The 22,358-nt window shown below is 46.1% G+C and overlaps 2 protein-coding genes across 4 annotated transcripts in view; one reads left to right on the top strand and one right to left on the bottom strand.

Annotated features, from left to right (window-relative positions):
• Klhl18 (kelch like family member 18) overlaps window positions 1–20,650 on the bottom strand; it is a 59,593-nt gene extending 38,943 nt beyond the window's left edge. For both annotated transcript variants that reach the window (XM_041677489.1, XM_041677490.1), the window contains exon 1: window positions 20,513–20,650. In XM_041677489.1, coding sequence (XP_041533423.1) covers window positions 20,513–20,641 — 129 coding nt within the window. In that variant the 5' untranslated portion in view covers window positions 20,642–20,650. The remainder of the gene's footprint in view (window positions 1–20,512) is intronic.
• A 1,493-nt stretch (window positions 20,651–22,143) lies between these two features.
• Kif9 (kinesin family member 9) overlaps window positions 22,144–22,358 on the top strand; it is a 53,774-nt gene continuing 53,559 nt past the window's right edge. For both annotated transcript variants that reach the window (XR_005976512.1, XM_041677283.1), the window contains exon 1: window positions 22,144–22,320. Coding sequence is in view for 1 of the 2 variants with exons in the window: in XM_041677283.1 (XP_041533217.1) it covers window positions 22,284–22,320 (37 nt within the window). In the remaining variant the exon portion in view is untranslated. The remainder of the gene's footprint in view (window positions 22,321–22,358) is intronic.

Genomic DNA, 22,358 nt, shown 5'->3' with positions numbered 1-22,358 from the left:
TTATGTGGTTAAGAGCATGTACTGCTCTTACAAAGGACCCAATTTTGGTTCCCAATACACACATCAGGTGAATTTACAACTATCTATATTCCAATTTCTAGGGATCTGAGGACCTCTTCCAGCCTGAGTCCTACCTACACTGATGACTTAAAAAAACAACAAAAATCTAAAAAATGAAACTTTAAACTGATCTGATGAGAGGCCACCTGCACTATTGAAAGGTCAGCCGTTGTATGTAGTCTGTTGGTTAAAATGTTAATTACACTAAAAGTATTTTTTTTTCTTTTTTTTTTTTTGAGACAGGGTTTCTCTGTGGCTTTGGAGCCTGTCCTGGAACTAGCTCCTGTAGACCAGGCTGGTCTCGAACTCACAGAGATCCGCCTGTCTCTGCCTCCCGAGTGCTGGGATTAAAGGCGTGTGCCACCACCGCCCGGCCACTGAAAGTATTTTCACAGCAGCGGTGTACGGCCAAACAACTGGGCACTATAGTCTACTGACACAAAGTGATACATCAAAGTACTCATCAAAACACATGTCAATGCTCATCTAAGCACAGCTACTTTGGAAAAGAAGTTGGCAATTTCTTCTACACAGTTACCATAAAACACAGCTATTGTACCCTTGGACATGTATAAAAAGAGAAGAGAGGAAGACAGCAAACTATACTAATGCATAATCTTTTATGTAAGGTCCACGGCTTTATTTGGATTAGTCAAAAATGAAAATATCCTTAAGTAAATGATTAAACAGATTATCATATACTACTCAGAAATATGAAGAAAGAAAATCTGTCAGCACAGTTAACTTGGGCGGACTTCTAAGGCATTGTGCGTGTGAAGAAAGCTATTCTTAAAGTGCCACACCTGCTGTGACTCCACTCGCAATGCTGTTCAGTGAAAGGTGAAGAATAACTGAAGCTGGCTGTGGTGGGCACCACCTGTAGTCCCAGATACACGTGAGGATGAGGCGGGAGAATTATCTGGGCCCAACAGGTAAAGACCAACCTGAGCAACAATGAAACAAAAAGAAGGGCATCTGGAGAGACGGCCAAGTGGTTAAGGACACTTGTTGCTCTTCGGAGGACCCAAGCTTGGTTCCCAGCACCCATGTTAGGTGGCTCACAGCCACCTGTAACTCCAGCTCCCGGGGATCATCTCCACCAAGGGGATCCCAGCCATCAGACTCGGGCGGCCAGGCTTCTCACCTCTCACCAACGAGGCAATCTAGAAGTTTCTGGATGAGTACACTCAATGTGTAATTGTGTCTGCTCATATCAATTCCCATCATTTGGGGCATAAACCTCACCTACCCTATCTGCTTTACTCAATTCTACCCACCTCCATAACTCTCCTTTAAGCTGCTGGAAATTCCCCAAAATGTCTCTGTCTCCTCCGCCTGGATCTTTACCTCACAGTTTTCTCCCTAGTGGATTACTCTGCCGCTTTAGACTCAGCTCAAATCCTCTGAGGCTGCCCATGATCTCTAGGCAGTCAGTGCTCTTCTTTGCGGGCAGCACACACGCGGTATTATCCCTTATGAATATCCCTCCACCTCCACCTGGCTCAATGTTCTTCCCGCATAGGAAGGGTTGTATCTAGCCCACAGCATGCGGTTCATATATAAGTGTACCTAATGAATCCTAAAGCTTGTTTCATAAAAAGCCCTACATCTGAGACAGGTAATAGAATTGTCAACAAATCATCTTTTTAACTGCCCCACTCTGACTCCAGAATGGTGGGATCTCACTGAAGTGGGAGGTAAAGATGGCACAGTTTAGAGACTGCCACTCTCCATCGTCATCTGAAACCAGCTGGCATGGCAAGGGTCAGGCTGGGGCAGCTTGACTTCAAGGCTACAATGCACTCAGTCCTGAGGAAATAAACGACTACACTAGCTACTTTGTTCAGAGGGGCTTCTTACAGGCTAGTGTGTAAGAAACTGTCAAGGAAGAAGGGACGGTCCTTTCTCTTCAGTGCTGGTGATCTGCTCACCAGCCCAGAACAATTCACAGAGGAACAATGCCCAGCTCACCATAAGGAAAAATGAGACCAGTCCTCAGAAACTCACAGGGCTGGGAAACTGATGGCAAGTGTTTTCGAATACACTAGGTTCAGCCTGAGGTTTTAGCAGTGTTTCAAAGAACATTCCACCAAAGTGGGGAGGGTCATGGAGGCACACACCTTTAATCCCAGCAGGTGGACCTCTGCGTTTGAGGCCAGTCTGGACTACAGGCCGAGTTCCAAGATAGCCAGAGCAACACAAAGAAACTCTGTTTTGCAAAATAAAAAACTAAAAGAAAGCAGGAACATTCTCAACTATTGATGAAGCTTTAGTCTTTCTCTTTATGGACCCCACTGTGTAAAAACTCGGGAAGGCAGGGAGAAAGAAGTTGGCCAGTTGACCATGACATGTGAGACTATACTCCCACATAAAGAACTGGTTAAAACATTTAAGCATAGCCCCAGCCCTTCTGAAGCCTCCCATGAGATCTTACCACCCATACTGAATAGGATAGAATGAGAGGAGAGGGAGGGAGAGGAGGGCAGAATCCTTAGGAATCACTACATCTGACCAGACCAAGATCACGTGATCAGAAGCTATTTCTTACCACCTCAGAGTCCCATCATGAGAATTCAAGTTCCCATTCTACGTCCCTCTCACCTTGTACTTTGCTCCACTAAAACCTGATGCTACTTTCACGCCTAGGCCTTTGCACAGCCTCTCTCTCCCTCAGCCCAGAACACCTCTTCCTATCTTATCTAAGGTCTACTGATCCTTCAATGTACCAATCACATACCATTCTTTTCCATGAAACAGGCACAAACGTCCATATTCTAAGTGCCACCCTTGTGTTTCCTCTAGGCTGCTGGTTACATCTCCCCAGTCATGTATTTATCACTCTAAGGTGGCCTCATTCGGTGCACACTGCCCCATGCACAGTTAGCCAAGCACCAGGCACAAGCAAGTGTACTTGGATAGTGTGCTGACTGAGGCACATCACAAACAGAACACCTCGGCCCTGCGGGCTAATCCAGCAAAGACTTCTGAACATGGCAAACATTCAAAGAAAGACAGGAGGTAAGGGAAGTTCAGATGCTTGCAGAGCTCACCCTCTAGAGGAGAAGAGCAAACACACCTACACACCTACAGTTAAGAGAGCAGGAGCAAGCCAGATGGTGGTGGTGTACACCTTTAATCCCTGCACTCGGGAGGCAGATGTAGGTGAGTTTGAGGCCAGCCTGATCTACAAGAGCTAGTTCCAGGACAGGCTCTGAAGCTACAGAGAAACCCTGTCTTGAAAAAATAAAAAAACAAAACAAAAAAGGACAGCAGGAGCAGAGTGCCAGGGCTTTCTGTGCACAGCACGAGAACATCGCTAGGTCCAGTTCAGGAGGCTTGAGCTGGCCTGAAAATTCTGCATTTCAAACAGGCTTCTAAGCAGTGCTGATGCTATTGGTCTAATGACAACAGTCGAAAGTTGCCTTCTATTTTTTTTTTTTTATTGAACCCCGGTCTCCCGTGTGACAGGCGGGGATACTCACCACTATACAAACGAGGAGAAAGTTGCCTTCTATTGAAGGGACACTAGAAGAGGAAGTGATTAGCTACACCAGCTTTACTAACCACCCAGTATGTTAGGACAGGGCAAAAGGAAAAAGAAAACATGGGTCATTTCCAAACTGAAACACACAGTTGGCAGGGAGAGGGGCATGTGAACCTGTGACCACAAGAGAACATTAAACACAAATGCAGAGTGCTCTAGGACCCCAATGGCTACACACACACAACACCTGAGAGATGGTGGCAGGATCCTGAGTTCAAGGCCATCTGTGACACAGACAGTTTGAGACCTTGCTTCTGAGAGAAACACGCAAAGCAAAGCGCTGCTCAGCAGAGTGGGGAAGGCTTGGTGCTTTCTTTCTCCTGGAGAAAAGATTAAAGGGGCCCTGAGGCGTAGACATGACCCTGCCCAACAGATGTGCCTGGAAATTTCAGAGCAGGAAGCACAGACCACAGACAGCCAATTACTTACTGCAGGAGACTGTGGGCCACTAGGGGAGAGAAGCAAGAGGGGCGAGTGGAAAGCCTCTGAGGACTGAAAACACAGCTAGCAGCTCTAGAAGCCTTGGCTGGGGCTGCCTGCCAGCACCACAAGTCCATAAGCGCCTTCTGCCTGCTGGAGTCAGCAGGGGCTGAGGAGGATTTCCGTGAGCTGCTTAGAGTAGTCAGTCATTTCTAACAGCAGCCCTCTCCTAAACCCTCCTGAACACTGGCCACCACCTGCTCCTTCTGCATTTCCCACTACCTCTTCCCAGTGTGGAAACTTACAAGTTAGTCTAAAAAGTAAACAAAACAACAACAGCAGCAAGGCAGGATTTACCCAAAATAAGGCAGAGGTACCTTGGAAGCGCTAACTGCACAAAGTTCTGCTCCACCCCTGCTCCCCCGACAAGCATGCAGGAGGGAGAGAAGACTTCCCTGGGGGTGTGGGGATGACTCAGGGGTGAAGAGCTTGTGGCACAGCACAAGGACCTGAGTTCAGATCCCCAGAACCACAGAAAACTCAGGGTGAAGTGGCACGTGTCTGGAATCTCAACCCTGGGGAGGCAGGACAGGAGGATCCCTGGAGCCCACCCAGCTGCCAGCTCCAGCTCAGTGAGGGTGAGTACAGAACAACTGAGAAAGATGCTTACTGTAGACTTCTGACCTCCGTATGTATGCACACACGCAGGGGCACACACAAATACAACCATACACACACATGAATGAAATGAAGTAAATTAAAAACATAAAAGATTGCCTTCAAGAATTAGCTGTTCTTGCTCTGGTTATTACCGCCGTCTCCCCTAACAAAAGGATGGAAAGTGCTGTTACAATTCTCTGCTCATGCCGGAAAGGTGGTGGCACACACCAGCACCTGGGAGGCAGAGACAGGCGGACCTCTGTGAGTTTGAGGCCAGCCTAGTTTACAGAGTTCCAGGACAGGCTCCAAAGCTACAGAGAAACTTTGTCTCAAAAAAAAAAAAAAAAACAAATGAATAAATAAATAATTCTGTGTTCTCTTCAGGAACTGGGGAAGACAAATTCTACCTTTTATGCTACAGGCTTACCCCTAACACTCTGCCCTGGCTTGCAGATTAGTGAATAATTACTGCTTGGCTTCATTCATTCATTTGTAAAGGTGCTGGGACTGAAGCTAGGACCTGAGGCATGCTGGATACATGCTCTCCCCTAAGCTATGTCTCTAGCCACGCAAAAGATATTTAAAGAGTCATAGTTTTAAGCAAAGAATTAGGCCAAGTGGGAAAGAGAGGAACCTTGGCTGACTTCATGTACTTCCTCTTTCTTTTTGGTTATTCTATTTTTATCATGCCGACTCCCTGCAGGGTCCACAAAATAACGAACATGCCTGCCTCTGCCCGTTTTATTCGTCCTTCTACTACATACACCCCTCTGCTCTGTGATGAATTACTCCCAGCTGGTAGATCTCTATCCAGAGAGGCTGCTCTGGCCTCTCGGACAAAAGCAGCATTCTCAGTCTCCACACTCTGCTTTAATTTCTTCAGGTACTCATCACTATGGGACGTTCAGAGCAGTCTCTTGCTGTAGTGCTTGCTGTCCTACTGTGAGCACAAGCTCACATTCACAAAGACCTTCCATGAAAATGGAAGACAGAGACCAATCTGCTGAATAAAATGGAAAGCCACCCAGAAAGCAGAACAGGATCAGAGAGCTGAACGTGTGTGTGTGTGTGTGTGTGTGCACCCTCACACAGGCGTGTGTATGCACAGAAAGCAGAACAGGATCAGAGAGCTGAACATGTGTGTGTGTGTGTGTGTGTGTGCGCGCACGCCCTCACATGGGCGTGTGTATGCACAGAAAGCAGAACAGGATCGGAGAGCTGAACATGTGTGTGTGTGTGTGTGCGCGCGCGCGCGCGCGCGCGCCCTCACATGGGCGTGTGTATGCACAGAAAGCAGAACAGGATCGGAGAGCTGAACATGTGTGTGTGTGTGTGTGCGCCCTCACACAGGCGTGTGTATGCACAGAAAGCAGAACAGGATCAGAGAGCTGAACATGTGTGTGTGTGTGTGTGCGCGCGCGCCCTCACACGGGCGTGTGTATGCACAGAAAGCAGAACAGGATCGGAGAGCTGAACATGTGTGTGTGTGTGTGCCCTCACACGGGCGTGTGTATGCACACATGTCAATCTGTTGGATACACAATGATCATTTCTTAAATTCTACAAGAATTCTCTGGGAAGGCCAGCAAGATGACATAGCAAATATTTATCAAGCACATGCTGTATAAGACTGATGGCCTAAGTTCAACACCCAGAACCCATGTAAAACCCAGAGGTATAATGTGAGCATCTGTAATCCTAGCACTGCCACAGGGAGAGGGGTGGCCTGGACAGGAGAATTCCCTAGAAGTTAGTGGGCAGTGAGCTTGGAACACACAGTGCGACATGGGCAATGAGCTTGGAACACACAGTGCGACAGCAGATGCAAGAGAAACCCTTGCTTCAAAACAAAGTGGAAGGAGAGAACTCACAAAAAAAAAAAAAAGACTTCAGACCTCTACACACTATGAACACCTATTATATAGATATGTTCGTAAAAAATGCATTTCAGAGCTCTACACACTATGAGCACCTATTATATAGATATGTTCGTAAAAAATGCACTTCAGAGCTCTACACACTATGAACACCTATTATATAGATATGTTCGTAAAAAATACACTTCAGAGCTCTGTAAACTATGAACACTTATTATATAAATATGTTGGTAAAAAATAACTTCAGACCTTTACAAACTATGAACATCTATTATATAGATACGTTGGTAAAAACAAATCAGTTTCAAATACTGCTTCCATGGACTATAAATATTCACAAAACTATAAATAATCACATAACTACTATTGTAAAGAAAAAAGTACCACAAATACATATAAAAGAGAGAGGCTAAAGCTGTGGTTGGTGGTGTCTGCCTCTAACAGTGGTAACCTGAGACACAGTGAAATCCCATCTGAAGAAACAAAAAAGAGGGGGTGGGAAAATCGCTCAGTTGTTAAAGAGTGTTTGCTGTTCTTAGAGAAGACAGGAGTTCAGTTCCTAGCACCCACATCCAGTGGCTCACAAATGCCTGTGATCCCAGCTCCAGGGATCTTACTGGCTCCCACAGGTACCTATATACACATGTGTATACACAGACGCACAAATAAAACATGATTCTTAAAACATGCCAAGCAGTGGTGGCGCATACCTTACTTAAATCTCGGCACTACAGAGGCAGAGGCAGGAGAATCTCTGAGTTCAAGGCCAGAGTGAGTTCCAGGATGGCCAAAGCTACACAGAGAAACCCTGTTTTGAAAAACCAAACCAAACAAAGGCGGCAAAGAATAATGAATGAACATAAGCTAAAGCCAATTCCCGAGTTTTAACTGGGTACAATTAGATGGATGATTTGTCATCCTTGAACAAAGGAAACTACAGAGGGGAGAAGGGCGAGAGGCTGGCACTGCGGAGGTAGCTCAGGGTACAGCATTCGTGGAGAAGGGCGACAGGGTTCATTCAGACATAATGAGTAGAAGGAGGCACAGGACAAACGGAAAGAGAGAGATACAAATCTGGAGATGAATGTTCAATGGATAACTTATTCCAATGCACTGCTACATGGAAGACTTGCTCCCACGGCACACTTTGGTGATCACTAGATAGATAGCTCTACCATGGTAACAGGACACTTAGATTGTCTAAATCGGTCACAAAGAATAAGCTCACAGTATGCATCATGTAAATATGCCATCTCTTTGAAGTCAATGTTTTACGAGGTGGGTGAGGTAGGGAAGGCCTTTAACCTTTAACTAGGAGTAGTAGGGAACAGAGGCAGATGGATCACTGTGAGTTAAAGGCCAGCTTCATCTATAGTGAGTTCTAGGCTAGGTTAGAACTACAGAGTGAGACCATGTTAAATTAATCTGTGTGTACAGTATATGCATGTGTGTAGAGGTGTGTATCCAGGTGCACTTGCCCATGCTGTTATAAGTGGAGGCCAAAGGTTAATGCCAGGAGTCTTTCCTTGATTGCTTTTGCACTGTTTTTTAAAGACAGGGTCTTTTTTAAAAAATTATTAGTGCTATATCATCATCATCATCGTCATTGAGACAGAGTCTCACTATGTAGCCCTGGCTGGCCTGGAACTCTTTATTTTTTATTTTATGTGTGTATGAGTATTTTGTCTGCATGCATGCTTGTGTATTGTGTGCATGCCTGGTGCCCAAAGATGTCAGAAGAAAATGTTGGATCCCATGGAACTAGAATTAAAATGGTTGTGAGTCACTATGTGGGTGCTGGGAACCAAATCCAAGCTTTCTACAAATGCAACAAGTGCTCTTAACTCTTGAGTCATCTCTCCAGCCCCCAAGATAATAAGCTGTTATTTCAGTTACAATAGATGGCCAGGGTCCATCTAACTCCATCCCTTATCACTGGAGTTACAGGCATATAATGTGACCAGGTTTCATGTGGGTTCTGTGGATCCAAATTTAGGTCCTCATGCTTGTACAGCAAGTATTTTATCCGCTGAGCCATCTCCCCATCCCAGAAGGCAATTCTTTTAAAGTGACCTTAGAGCTGAGCTAATATAATTTGTGTTTCAATTTTTTTTTTTGAGGAAGGGTCTCACATAGTCCAGGCTAGCCTCTCAAATTGGCTATGGAGCATGGCATGAATTTCTTATCCTCCTGCCTCCATCTCCCAAGTGCTAGAATTAAGGGTGTGCACCACCGTTCCTGGTTTATAACTCAGCTCCTAACAGCTGAGTTAGCAGACTACCTACGTTAATTACTTTTGCATTGCTTTGGCAAAATATCTGCCAGAAACAAGTAAGGAAAAGTTATTGTGGCTCATGGTCTGAGGAGATACAGTCCCTCGTGGTGGAGGCATGTCAGCAGGAGCCCGGAGCCGCTGACCACACTGTGTATTAGTTACTCAACACCCCCTTTCGGTTTGGATTGTTTTCTGGAGTTGATTTTCTATTGCTGTGATAAAATGCCATAACCAAGACTACGTATAGAAGGAAGTTTATTTGGGCTTACAGTCAATGATGGCAGCATGAGGGCATGGCAGCAGGAGGCTGAGAGCTCACATCTTGAATCACAAGCAGCAAGACAGTGAATTGAGAGTGACTCCAGTCTTTCAACTCTCAAAGCCCATCCTGGTGATACACTGCCTCCAGCAAGACCACACCTCCTAAATCTCCCAAACACTACCACTAAGAAGCAAGTATTTAAAATGCTGGAGACTATGGGGATGTTTCTCTCTCAAAACACCATACTATGTCTACAATCAAAAAGCAAAGAGTTGGGCTGGAGAGATGGCTCAGCGGTTAAAAAAAGCAAAGAGTTAATGCTGGCTTCCTCCTTTCCCCCTTTTCATTCAGTCCAAATCCCAGCCTCGGACACAGCACCACTCACAGTGAGAGTGGGGGCTTCCTTCCTCAGGTCAACCTTGCTGGAAATTCCCTGGGAAGCACACCCAAGAGGTGTATGTCTTGGGTGATTCCAAATCTAGTCAAGTTGACAATGAAGGATAACAAGCCCATCACAAGTTCACAAAGAGCGGGTGAGATTACTTCTTAGTATGAAATGGTTTTGGTCGTTGTATTTGGATCCAAGGCAAATTTTGCTTCGGTGTCACAAAGCACTATAAATATTGATCCTGAGTTTGAACTCAGTCCAGTCTCCATAGTGAGGTTACAGCGAGAGAGAAAAGAAAAAGATTCATGAAATAGTGAGAAAAGGCATCTGCTGTCAAATCTGACATCTTGAATTCTGTTCCCGGTACTCAATAAGGTGGAATGGAGAAATGATTTCCACATGTCATCCTCTGACCGTGTACTCTGAGACATATTCTTGCCCCTTCTACAATAATAAATGAATGTATTTTAAACTCTTAAATGAAAAGTATCTTTAATCCCAGCACTCAGGAGGGTTTAATCCCAGCACTTGACAGGCAGAGGCAGGTGGATCTTAGTGAGTTTGAAGCCAGCCTGGTTTACAGAATGAGTTCCAAGACAGCTAGGGCTACACAGAGAAACCCTGTCTCAAAAAAGGAAAGGAAAGGAAAGGAAAGGAAAGGAAAGGAAAGGAAAGGAAAGGAAAGAGTATGTCTCAAAAAACTTTTTGAGCTGAGGATGTGGCTAATGCTGATAACCTCAGAACTCACGAAACTGAAGAACTGTCAAGGCCTACCTGGGCTACATAGTGAGTTCTAGATCAGCCTAAACTACAGAATCAGATCCTATCTTAGAACAAACAAAAACAAAAACTAAAAGCACTTTATTTGGTGTGTATGTGCATGTGTATGAATAGGGTGTGCATGTGTGTACACAGGCGCGGATGTACGTTTATGTGTATGAATAGGGTGTGCATGTGTGTGCACAGGCGCGGATGTATGTTTATGTGTATGAATAGGGTGTGCATGTGTGTGCACAGGCGTGGATGTATGTGCATGTGTATGAATAGGGTGTGCATGTGTGTACACAGGCGTGGATGTATGTGCATGTGTATGAATGGAGTGCATGTGTGTACATGGGCGTGGATGTACGTTTATGTGTATGAGTGGGGTGTGCATGTGTGTGCACAGGCGCGGATGTACGTGCATGTGTATGAATAGGGTGTGCATGTGTGTACACAGGCGTGGATGTATGTGCATGTGTATGAATGGGGTGTGCATGTGTGTGCACAGGCGTGGATGTATGTTTATGTGTATGAATAGGGTGTGCATGTGTGTACACAGGCGCGGATGTATGTTTATGTGTATGAATGGGGAGTGCATGTGTGTGCACAGGCGTGGATGTATGTTTATGTGTATGAATGGGGAGTGCATGTGTGTGTGCACAGGCGTGGATGTATGTGCATGTGTACGAATAGGGTGTGCATGTGTGTACACAGGCGCGGATGTATGTTTATGTGTATGAATGGGGAGTGCATGTGTGTACACAGGCGCGGATGTATGTTTATGTGTATAAATAGGGTGTGCATGTGTGTACACAAGCGTGGATGTATGTGCATGTGTGTACACAGGCGTGGATGTATGTTTATGTGTATGAATAGGGTGTGCATGTGTGTGCACAGGCGTGGGTGTATGTTTATGTGTATGAATAGGGTGTGCATGTGTGTGCACAGGCGTGGATGTATGTTTATGTGTATGAATAGGGTGTGCATGTGTGTACACAGGCGCGGATGTGTGTGCATGTGTATGAATAGGGTGTGCATGTGTGTGCACAGGCGTGGATGTATGTTTATGTGTATGAATAGGGTGTGCATGTGTGTACACAGGCGCGGATGTGTGTGCATGTGTATGAATAGGGTGTGCATGTATGTGCACAGGCATGGATGTATGTTTATGTGTATGAATAGGGTGTGCATGTGTGTACACAGGCGTGGATGTATGTTTATGTGTATGAATGGGGAGTGCATGTGTGTGTGCACAGGCGTGGATGTATGTGCATGTGTATGAATAGGGTGTGCATGTGTGTACACAGGCGTGGATGTATGTGCATGTGTATGAAGGAGTGCATGTGTGTGTGCACAGGCACGTAAGAGGACAACGTTTGGTGTCACTCCTCAGGTACTGCCCACTCCTTTTTTGGAGACTGTCTTTTACTGGCCTGGAACTTGCCAATTAGGGTAGGATAATTGCCAGTGAGCCCCAGATATCCGTTTGTCTCTGCTTCCCCAGTGCTTGGATTACACCACCATGTACAGCATGTAACACATATAGCATGTTACAGCATGTAACCATGTACAGCATGTAACAAGCCTTTGGTTCTGGAAACCAAACTTGTCCTTAGACTTACAAGCCAAGCACTTAACCAACTAAGCTATCTCCCTAGCCCCATTTTAGCCACTTTATGCCAATAATGACCTGTTATTCTGCAAGTAGCTTGGCCTCCCCAGCTTCAAGTAAGACAGAAAAGGAGTCTGGAGCCTTTTATTAACAATTTAAAAATTCTCAGCCGCGGGGGCTGGAGAGATGGCTCAAAGGGTAAGAGCACTGGCTGCTCTTCCAGAGGTCCTGAGTTCAATTCCCAGCAACCACATGGTGGCTCACAGCCATCTGTAATGAGACCTGGTGCGTTCCTTGCCAGCAGTACATTGTATGCTTAATAAATAAATAAATCTTAAAAAAAATTTTAAAAAAAATACTCAGCCGCATGCTCCAGTAGAGATATAAGACTTTACTAGCAAAATTCAAGTTTTAATAGTAACTTCTCCTAGATGGGTTATTCATTCACCAACCAGAACAACAGATTCGGGTTCACCTGCAGTAGCCTGGAAATGGAGAATTTTTCACGAAGTCATCTTTACTGCTTTTCTTTCTCTGGCACAGAGACAGAAACCAACCCCCCTCCCCTAAGCTAAGAGGGTGTTCTAGAGCTGAACACCATCCCTAGCCCCTCAGCCACACACTTTAGTAAGAAAAATTTCTCATCCCCAGACACTGTACATGGGGTCACAAAGCAACTGCGATCATAACTCACTCCAGAAACTTCAGCTCTACATTAAACACACCCAGGCCGATAAGCTAGAGCTAATTGTGTTTGTTTCACACTTGCCTTTGTCAACAGTTTTATCCGAACACAGCCACGCCAGTTCTTACGTGTTCTGTGCACAGCTGCTTGAGTAGTCACAATGAAACTATCACCTGCAAATCCCCAATACTGACTAGGATTGCTAACATGCGGTTCACACACATTTTGGTTCATTCATTTTGTTCCCAACTGGAATAGGTGATGATGCAGTCAGCTGTTTGGGTATTCGCCCTATGGCTCTGCTGGTACATAAACTAACCACAGAGAAGCTGGATGGTTCCATGCCAAAGAGTCGGCAAGTTCAAAGCAGGAAAGGTGGGGGCCATGCTTGGAAATTAGGAAAGTCTGGGAATACATCGTTAAAAAACAATATGATTTCATTCTCCCTTCATCAAGCTAAACCAGGTGTGGCTAAGGAGCAAACAAAGAAGTCTCATGCACAAAATATTAAAGGAACTATCTACAATTAAAAGTATCCCCAACCATGGGCTTCTGACATTCACCCAGCCATGGTTCAGAAGCATCAGGATGAGTCCCATGGAATTCACTCTGCAGGTAACAGGTTTTCCAGGCTGCAGCTCCTCCAACTTTCCACAATCCTGAATCTCAGGCAGCATTGTGTGTATGCTCTGTCTGTCTGTCTGTCTTTCATCTGCTTAGTCAGTGTCCAAATGGTAACAGCAGTATCCATAATGCAATTCAAATGAGAAAGAGATCAAAATCCTTTCTCCCCTTCCTCTCTCCCTTTCCCTAGTGCTTTGAAACAGTATTATGTTGCAGTCCAGGATAGCCTGGAATTTACTAAGTAGCCCAGGCTGGCCTTGAATTTGTGTCCATCCTCTAGTGCTGGGATTGCAGGCAAGAGCCATGACACCTAGGCAAAAGTAAGCTTGTGATGAGTACCAAATTCTTACCACAAGTGCCCTGCTCCTCTACCTATTTTAAAACAACGGAGAGGTTGGAGAAAGTCTCGCGAATCAACTATTCAGCGAGTATTCAGAAGTTTAAATTTCTGTATACGATAAGGAATCCAACACATATGTCTACAACTGGTCATGACAGCTCTCGTCCACAATTTCAGTACTTAGAGGCTGAGGCTGGAAGATCAAGTCTGAGGCTGTCCTGGCAACACAGCGAGTTTCAGGGCAGCCCGAATACAGAGTGGGACTGTCTCAAAGCCTCCCCACCCCTACCCCAAAAAAGAATTTATATTTATAAAACAGAAAAGGTCTTCATTTTCCTCTCTACTGCAACAGATGTGGGGTATAGAATTCAGACACACTCACACCACTCTGGGGTGTGGAATTCAGACACACTCACACCACTCTGGGGTGTGGAATTCAGACACACTCACACCACTCTGGGGTGTGAATTCAGACACACTCACACCACTCTGGGGTGTGAATTCAGACACACTCACACCACTCTGGGGTGTGGAATTCAGACACACTCACACCACTCTGGGGTGTGAATTCAGACACACTCACACCACTCTGGGGTGTGAATTCAGAAACACTCACACCACTCTGGGGTGTGAATTCAGACACACTCACACCACTCTGGGGTGTGAATTCAGACACACTCACACCACTCTGGGGTGTGAATTCAGACACACTCACACCACTCTGGGGTGTGAATTCAGACACACTCACACCACTCTGGGGTGTGAATTCAGACACACTCACACCACTCTGGGGTGTGAATTCAGACACACTCACACCACTCTGGGGTGTGAATGTAGTACACTCACATCACTGCCATCCGCGCTCACAGGCGACACTAACAATGGGTTGGTCAGTTGTATCCTGCTCTGCTTCATGCCATCCGAAGCGCAGGTGAGTAAGTCAACAGAGGACGTAAAAGCATTGCTTTCACCCATACAAAAATAGCCATGCTGGATCTCAGCTAATAGTTTTGTGCCTCAGACAAATCCCTTAATAGCTCTAAGCTTCGGGGTTTTTCAATCTACAAAACAAATGGCTTTAATAGAGACCTCTATGGATTCTTTCTAACATGGCTACACTAGCTCTGTGATTATCCCTGTGTAATACACTATAGTATACATAACAGAAATGGCATGCACCAACAAGCTCTGACTTCATTTCCTTCCCCACCTACTCTCCTATTACAAACAGGGCACGATTCCAGGCTTGCGTGTGCAGCACTTAAAGCCAGTTTCTGCCAAGGTTCTGTACCTGGATTTAGTGGATCAAAAGAAAATACTCTAATATTGTGTCTTTCGTATTTCTTTCTGGAGGCTACATTCTCAGATCCTAGTTCAAAACTTTAGCAGGAACAGGAGAGATGGCTGTCAGGTCAAATGTTGGACATACAAGACCCTCTGATTTGAGTTCAACCCTCACAATTCATATAAAGATGGGAGAATCGGCTCTACAAAGTTGTATTCTGACCTCTCCACATACCCCCACACACACCCCACACACATCACACACACACTCACACATACTCCACACCCACCCACACATCACACCCACGCCACACACATCACACTCACACCACACACACATCACACCCACACCACACACACATCACACCCACACCACACACATCACACTCACACCACCCACACATCACACCCACACCACACACACATCACACCCACACATACCCCACACCCACCCACACTACACACACATCACACCCACACCACACACATCACACTCACACCACACACACATCACACCCACACCACACACATCACACCCACACCACACACACATCACACCCACACCACACACACACCACACCCACACATACCCCACACCCACCCACACTACACACACATCACACACACACCACACACATCACACCCACACCACACACACATCACACCCACACCACACACACACATCACACCCACACCACACACACACATCACACCCACACCACACACACATCATACTCACACCACACACACATCACACCCACACCACACACACATCACACCCACACATACCCCACACCCACCCACACCACACACACATCACATCCACACCACACACACACATCACACACAGTCCTCCTCTCTCCCCTTTAGGTTTACAGGTCTGAACACTAAATAAGCAGGGCTGGTGATATTCTTCCCCTTCTGTTTCACAAACACAGAAGAAGGGTATGTGAGTTGAGGGGAACAGAAACAAAGCACTTGTTGACTTGAGATCTCACGAGGGAGAAGAGAATACTCCCTGAATCTGGGAGCTGGGGCTTCTGCCCAGCTGGCTGGACCCAGATGAACCTGATGCACACTGCCTAACCTTGGGTGTCTGTTGGAGGAATGGAGAGGAAATGGGACGAGGAGAACCTCCATGGATACAAATGGCTATCCGGACCTCATCACATCCCATAGGTTGCCAAGAAGCCCCGTACTAACTTCTAGCCACATGCCATGGGGAAAGGACATGCCAAAGAGAAGAAACATGGGTATTTTTTTTCTAATAAGAAGTTCAAATTATTACAAATAGAAAGGGGGCTTTACTCTATTTTTAATAATTAATTAATTAGTTTAGAGACAGGCTATCACTGTGTAGCTCTAGCCTGGAACTCACAGAGATCTGCCTGCTTCTGCCTTCACAGTGCTGGGATTAAAGGTGTGTTACCTCCACACATTTAAAAAAATGAATATATTACTCTTTTCTGCCATACTCCTACCTAACTATCCAAATGGTTACCAAGGAATTTAAATTTAAATATTTCCAAAGGCAAAGTGAGTCTATGTCCAAGCACCAGCAGTGAGCTTTGAGGGTGTAAGAGCCTTGGATGCTCACTCTCACTCTGCCGTGGGGAGAGAGGGAAGAAGAGGACGTGTAGGTTAAGAGTGGGTGCACATGAACTGATGTGGCTTAATTCAAAGTCACAAATGTGTAACTGAATTCAGTGCAGCCTGTGTCTGTCACAAGAGCATGGAGATTACATCTAACCCTACTTTAGCCTAATCCAGCCTGTGACCTTGCACAAGCCCTTTCTGGACTTGGTCTCAACTGTTAAATACTAGCATTTCAAGTAGATCAGTGGATTATTTGCAAATTTTTTGCAGGCAAGGAATATAAATAAACTCAGATGAATTCGAAACTGTACCCTAAGACCAAGTGTGGTGAGGCATGTCTTTAATCTGAATACCCGAGAGAAACAAGAGGATCACAAATTCAAGGTCATTCTCAGTTACTTAGCAAATTCTGGCTCAGGACACTTGAGACCCTGTCTCAAAAAAAACAAACACAAATAGCCAGGGTACTGGTGCACGCCTTAAATCCCAGGACTTGGGTTTTTTTTTTTTAATTCTTTTCTTTTCCTTTTTTTTAAAATTATTTATTTATTATGTATACCGTATTCTGTCTGTGTGTATGCCTGCAGGCCAGAAGAGGGCACCAGACCTCATAACAGATGGTTGTGAGCCACCATGTGGTTGCTGGGAATTGAACTCAGGACCTTTGAAAGAGCAGGCAATGCTCTTAACTTCTGAGCCATCTCTCCAGCTGAGACAAGGTTTCTCTGTGGTTTTTGGAGCCTGTCCTGGAACTAGCTCTTCTAGACCAGGCTGGTCTCGAACTCACAGAGATCCGCCTGCCTCTGCCTCCACTGCCCGGCTAATCCCAGCACTTGGGAGGCAGAGGCAGGCAGATCTGTGAGTTCGAAGTCAGCCAGGTCTACATAGTGAGTTCCAGGACAGCCGGAGCTACATAGTGAGACCCTGTCTTGAAAACAAACAAACAACAAAATACAAAGAAAAGAAAGAAAAACCCTGCAAATGGAACACATACATTTATTTATACTTTTTCTGGAAACATCATTAAATTATTATTAATGAGTCAGATGTAACAGTATGTGCCTATAGTTCCAGTTACTTGGAAAACAAGGCAAGAAGACAACTTGAGCACAAGAGTTTTGGGCCAGCCGGTTCAACACATTAAGATCTAATCTCTTGAAATATCACTGTTAAGGGCTGGAGAGATGGCTCTGTGGTAAGAGCACTGGCTGCTCTTCCAAAGGACTCAGGTTTGATTCCCAGCACCCACATAGAAATTCACACCCATCTGTTACTGTAGTTCCACAGGATCCAATGTCCTCTCTGGCCACTAAGGGCACCAGGCACACATATACACACATACAATAAACAAACAAACAATAAAACACAAATACCTACTATTCACTGAGCATTTATTACATGAAGTTTGAAGCTCATTAAGTAATTGAATCTTTAGTACTCGGGTAGGTGATGACATCCATTTACAGAGAGATAAACTGACTCCCAAGCATCGGAATTGAAGTCCTGTCAGCTATGAAGTGGCAGACCCAGGATGCAGATCCGTGCAGTCTGCCATAACTGCCTCTCAGATCATCACAACAGCAAAGTTCCCAAATACAGCACAGCAAGAGATTAGAAACATCAACAAATGATTACAAGATGAAAACCAGACAAGCCAGCGCCTGACTTGATGGAGAATTCTGAGCAATGCGGAGGTCAAGCCTCCAGCTCTGAGCACTAGGAACACCAGTCTCCTCTGAAGGTGTGTCATGAGGAGAGGCCCCAGACTGGCAGTACTGGTCCCTCGACCAGGCAGGCAGCTGCTCTGTCATTGCCCTAATAAAAAACAGGTGGATTACCCTCTGATTAGGATGAACTCATGACTCCAGACTTGGGTAACTGGGGCATCCCTGAATACAAGGAAGATTCACTGATTCTGAATATACTCTGAAAGGACAGGTCTTCTATTCTATAGCTTGGTTCTTGGAATGTAGAACGAGATGACAGCATCGCTGGTGAACTTGACAGGGCCCATGCAATACCTATGAGTCAGAAATTCTCGGGTGAGCTCTAAAGAACAAGGCCACCAGGTGACTCTAATACCTGCTTAAATTTAAGAACCATTACCCTAATGGGGGCAACTAGTTACTAAATCATCACATGCCAAAAAGCCTCTCACAGTTCTTCAATGCCGGTTTACCTGGGAAACAGCCAGAACTCATCAGAAGTTTGAGGAAAGACTTGACTATGAGAACAGCTCTTGTGAGCAGTAAGATGTAGGCTTTGCCTTTCTATGGCTCTCAGCACCACTGAGCTCTCTGAGGCTGTATAGAAGAGTCTACAGTCATGTCTAGTTCTAACCTAGGCTTTTTGTTTATAGAAGAGTCTACAGTCATGTCTAGTTCTAACCTAGGCTTTTTCTTTGTTTGTTTTAAGATAGGGTTTCTCTGTGTATACCTGGCTGTCCTGGAACTCATGCTGGAGACCAGGCTGGTCTCAAACCCATCTGCCTGGCTCTGCCTCCTGAGTATTGGTTCTAAAGGCATGTACTACCATGATCTGGAACAGCCTAGATCTTTTAAAAGACATTTTTATTCATCGTGTGTGTGTGCTTGTGTGTGTGTGCCACAGCATATCTGTGGTGGGCAGAGGACCATTTCCAGGAGTCAGTTCTTTCCTTCTACTCTGTGGGTCCCAGGGATTGAACTTAGGTCGTCAGGCTTGGCAGCAAATACCTTTACCCAATCAACCTACTGCCAGTCCACAGCCTAAATCTTACCCCAAAACTTCTTTCTTATTACTGTTTTTCACTGGTCCCCAATCATCTCAAATATTACTGCCACAATTAAGCCATTCTTCAGTGTCTAAATCCCCAGTGGCCTTGCCATCTTCTGCATCCTTTAGTCCAGCTTCGTTTTCTTAACCCGCTAGGTTTCCAACTTTTACCTGGGAAGATCCTAGCTAGCCCTTTGTAGACCATTTTAGTACTCTAATAGAAAGCCATTTCTTTCAGGATTGATGAAAAGGTTATGACAGGTGTCATACAAAGAATACCAAATATCCCATTTATTACTCACTAATAGTGAGATTTAAGAATCATCTTTATCTTCACATTTGGAAAGGGTAACCTTAGAGAGATTAAGTAACTTGCCCAATTTACAGCCAGTATTTTAATGCAAATTCTCTTGTCTCCAAAGCCAGACTTTTAGACTCTTTTGTTTCTTAAAGTGCCAAACTGTTAGCCATCCTATCCTACTTAGCAGTCTGACTCGAATATGCAGAGAAGCAAAGTTTCCTTAACTAAGTAGAAAATAAAAGCTAAAAGGTGTCTGTGTCTTTCTGCTGTTTTGAAACAGGAAGAGGGAGCGCCAGCACAGACACTAAGAGCCTTGCAGGCCAGCCAAGTCAGGCAGGAAAACCCACAGGCAAGCAGGAGCTCCCCACCTGGAGGGGATCCACCTTGCTCAGCCGTGTAATCAAGGAGCAGCCCAGCATGATTCAAAACACAGAACACCAGACCAGAATGCTGGTAGGGAACAGGTGGCGAATACATCCTTTCCCCAAGCAGTCCATTAGCCTGCCCTCCAGGACCTTTAGGTGGTGAATGTAGGTTGTTTTCTAGTGTGGAGCAGAGCAGTCCACATCAAAAGATCTCTAGATCCGATTGTAAAAGCGCCCAAGGGCAGGCAATGACTCCCGAAGAGAAGGCTTAGCCTCTACAATAGCACCGCCAACTTCAAGGAGCACAAAAACATGACTTTATGACAAGACAAGACGTTTTAGTGGTGTCCATCGGAATGTGGATCCAGCCACGGCCCCTTCCTTCATAGACTAGCCATAAGAACATTTTCTCTTGTCTGTGTGACAGAAAAGAAGGCGGATACCCCAATGTCTCCTTTTCTTAGGGCGTCAGCGGCACAACTCTCAGTCTTTCCTTCCAATGGCTGAACGGCTGCTCCTTTTCCTCTCCCAACTTGGCCTCAATCCCCTGCTCTGCGCTTGGCACCGCTGTCTCTCCTCTCTATTCCCCCCTAACCTCTCTCCACCCTCAGTCCGCTGGACCTCTCTTCCCCAGTCCACCACCCCTTTTTTCTTCCCGCTCGGTCGCTTTCTCCTCAGCCAGCCACCGCCCAGACCACGGTACCTTGAGAGTCACATCGCACAGCTTGCCCTGCCGCCGGATCTCCTCCATGACGCCGTAGCCACGACTAGGCAACTCCGACACGGAGAAATGCACTAAGTCCTCCAGCTCCTCCGCGCCGTCCTCCACCATCTTCCCCTGCCGCCGCAACTGCGCAGGCCTGGCCGGTAGGCTTCACATTAACTAGGGCGGGGCAAGGGAGCACGCCGACGGCAGCTCGGAGCGCGAAGGAGAAAGCCCGCGAGCCTGCGTGGCCACCGTACTTGCAAACTCCTCTGCACCGGAAGTCTTGCTGCCCCGCTTCCTGGTTCATACCTTCGTAGCCTTCTTTTCCCCCCAACAACCTAAATCCCAGTTTCGCTTATACAGCTGCTCTGAGCCTTTCAAGTTAATTGACTCCATCTCCGTCTTCTTTGTTCAGCCCTGACTTTGCCTGTATCTTCAATAGAGGAATGTGGACTTCGATTCGCCACCAGCTTATAGTACTTCCGGAGTCTCTGGAAGCGTCCTGTTGCCATGGCGACTGTATACACAGCCGGTCGGCTGGCTGTCCAGATCGTGAACAGAATCCCTCAAGTCGCTGCAGTTATAGCGGTCGCTCTACTCGAGTGCCGCTGCCTCGCGAGGTGAGCAGTGTTCACGCGCCGGTGGGGCTAGGTAAAAGGGAAACCTGGTGAGGATATCCTGGGTGCTGGCAGGAGCTGGGTTCCGAACCCCTCTTGGCGCCTTTATTTGTAAAAACCGAGGAACCTCTAAAGAGCGTGTTATCGTTGTGCCCCTTTCAGCCTGATAGCGGCTTAGAGGAGCGTGGAGTTTCTGAACTCATGTTCTCTAGTCCCACGAGTGTCCACCGGGGTCTCACGATTCGCCCTAGATAAAGAGGACGTGGGGTTGAGTGGCAGAGGTCGTTCAGACACTTCACTCCTCAGTTTTCGAACTGGAGAGACCTTCGGCATCATCATTTCGAGCCATTCGGGCTGTAGAGGAGGAAAACAATCCAGAGGAGCACAGGAATGGGGCCGATGGTCCCAGCCACACACACTTTAGAAAAGGATTCCGCTCACTGGGTGAGAAATAAGAGAAAGGCCAGTTTTGCCCGGATGCCAATTTTGGGTGATAGTAGGTGTTGTGGGTTTAGATGCTGTTGTTTCTTGGGCAGTTGTTTCTTTGCCCCTGATCTAAGTAAGAGCCTGGCAGATTGGGACCTCTAGTGCCTATCAGTCATCCCGTCGAATGGTCTTTTACCTCCAGTCAAGTCTTCAAGGGTTATGAATATTCTGCTCATTCCCAGGCCCAAAACAAATGAAGAACTCAGCGCATAGGTCTCCTAGTGGCTACTCAAATTCACTTTATCATACCAGAAATACCTAAGGATTGCGTTCAAATGACTGGGGTTGTTCTGTGCAAAGTTCTGAGGGAAAGGTACAGCACCTAGTGGGGAGGGTGTGTCGAAACTAAACATGGCTTCTTGTACCTGGAAATCAGAGTTCCCTCAAGAAGCCTGCAGATCCAGGAGTTAGAGGTAGCGTGGAAGACGAGTGACACTGTGTACCTTGGAACTTTCTCAGTAGTGACTGAAGATGGACCCACGCGTGGAGCTTCAGTCACCCTCTGATTCCCAACCATGAGTATCACCACCAACCACCATTTCCTGAGCAGCTGCTGTGTTCTGGGCACTGCTCTGGACCCTGTGGGGGGAATCACAAAAGATACAAGGCACAGTCCTTGTCCTCAAGCAGCTTGTAATTTGCTTTGGGAGCTGAAGTCCACATAAATGAAGCGACATAAGAATGGTAACAAGCAGTATTTCAGTAAGTGCAAAATGGCATGCGGCTTTGATGTGCTGTTG

This window comes from Microtus oregoni, unplaced genomic scaffold, assembly GCF_018167655.1.
Source record: "Microtus oregoni isolate MIOR12 unplaced genomic scaffold, Mior012 000028F_ref0000031, whole genome shotgun sequence".
Taxonomy (NCBI): Eukaryota; Metazoa; Chordata; class Mammalia; order Rodentia; family Cricetidae; genus Microtus; species Microtus oregoni.
This window is presented reverse-complemented; position numbering and strand designations above follow the sequence as displayed.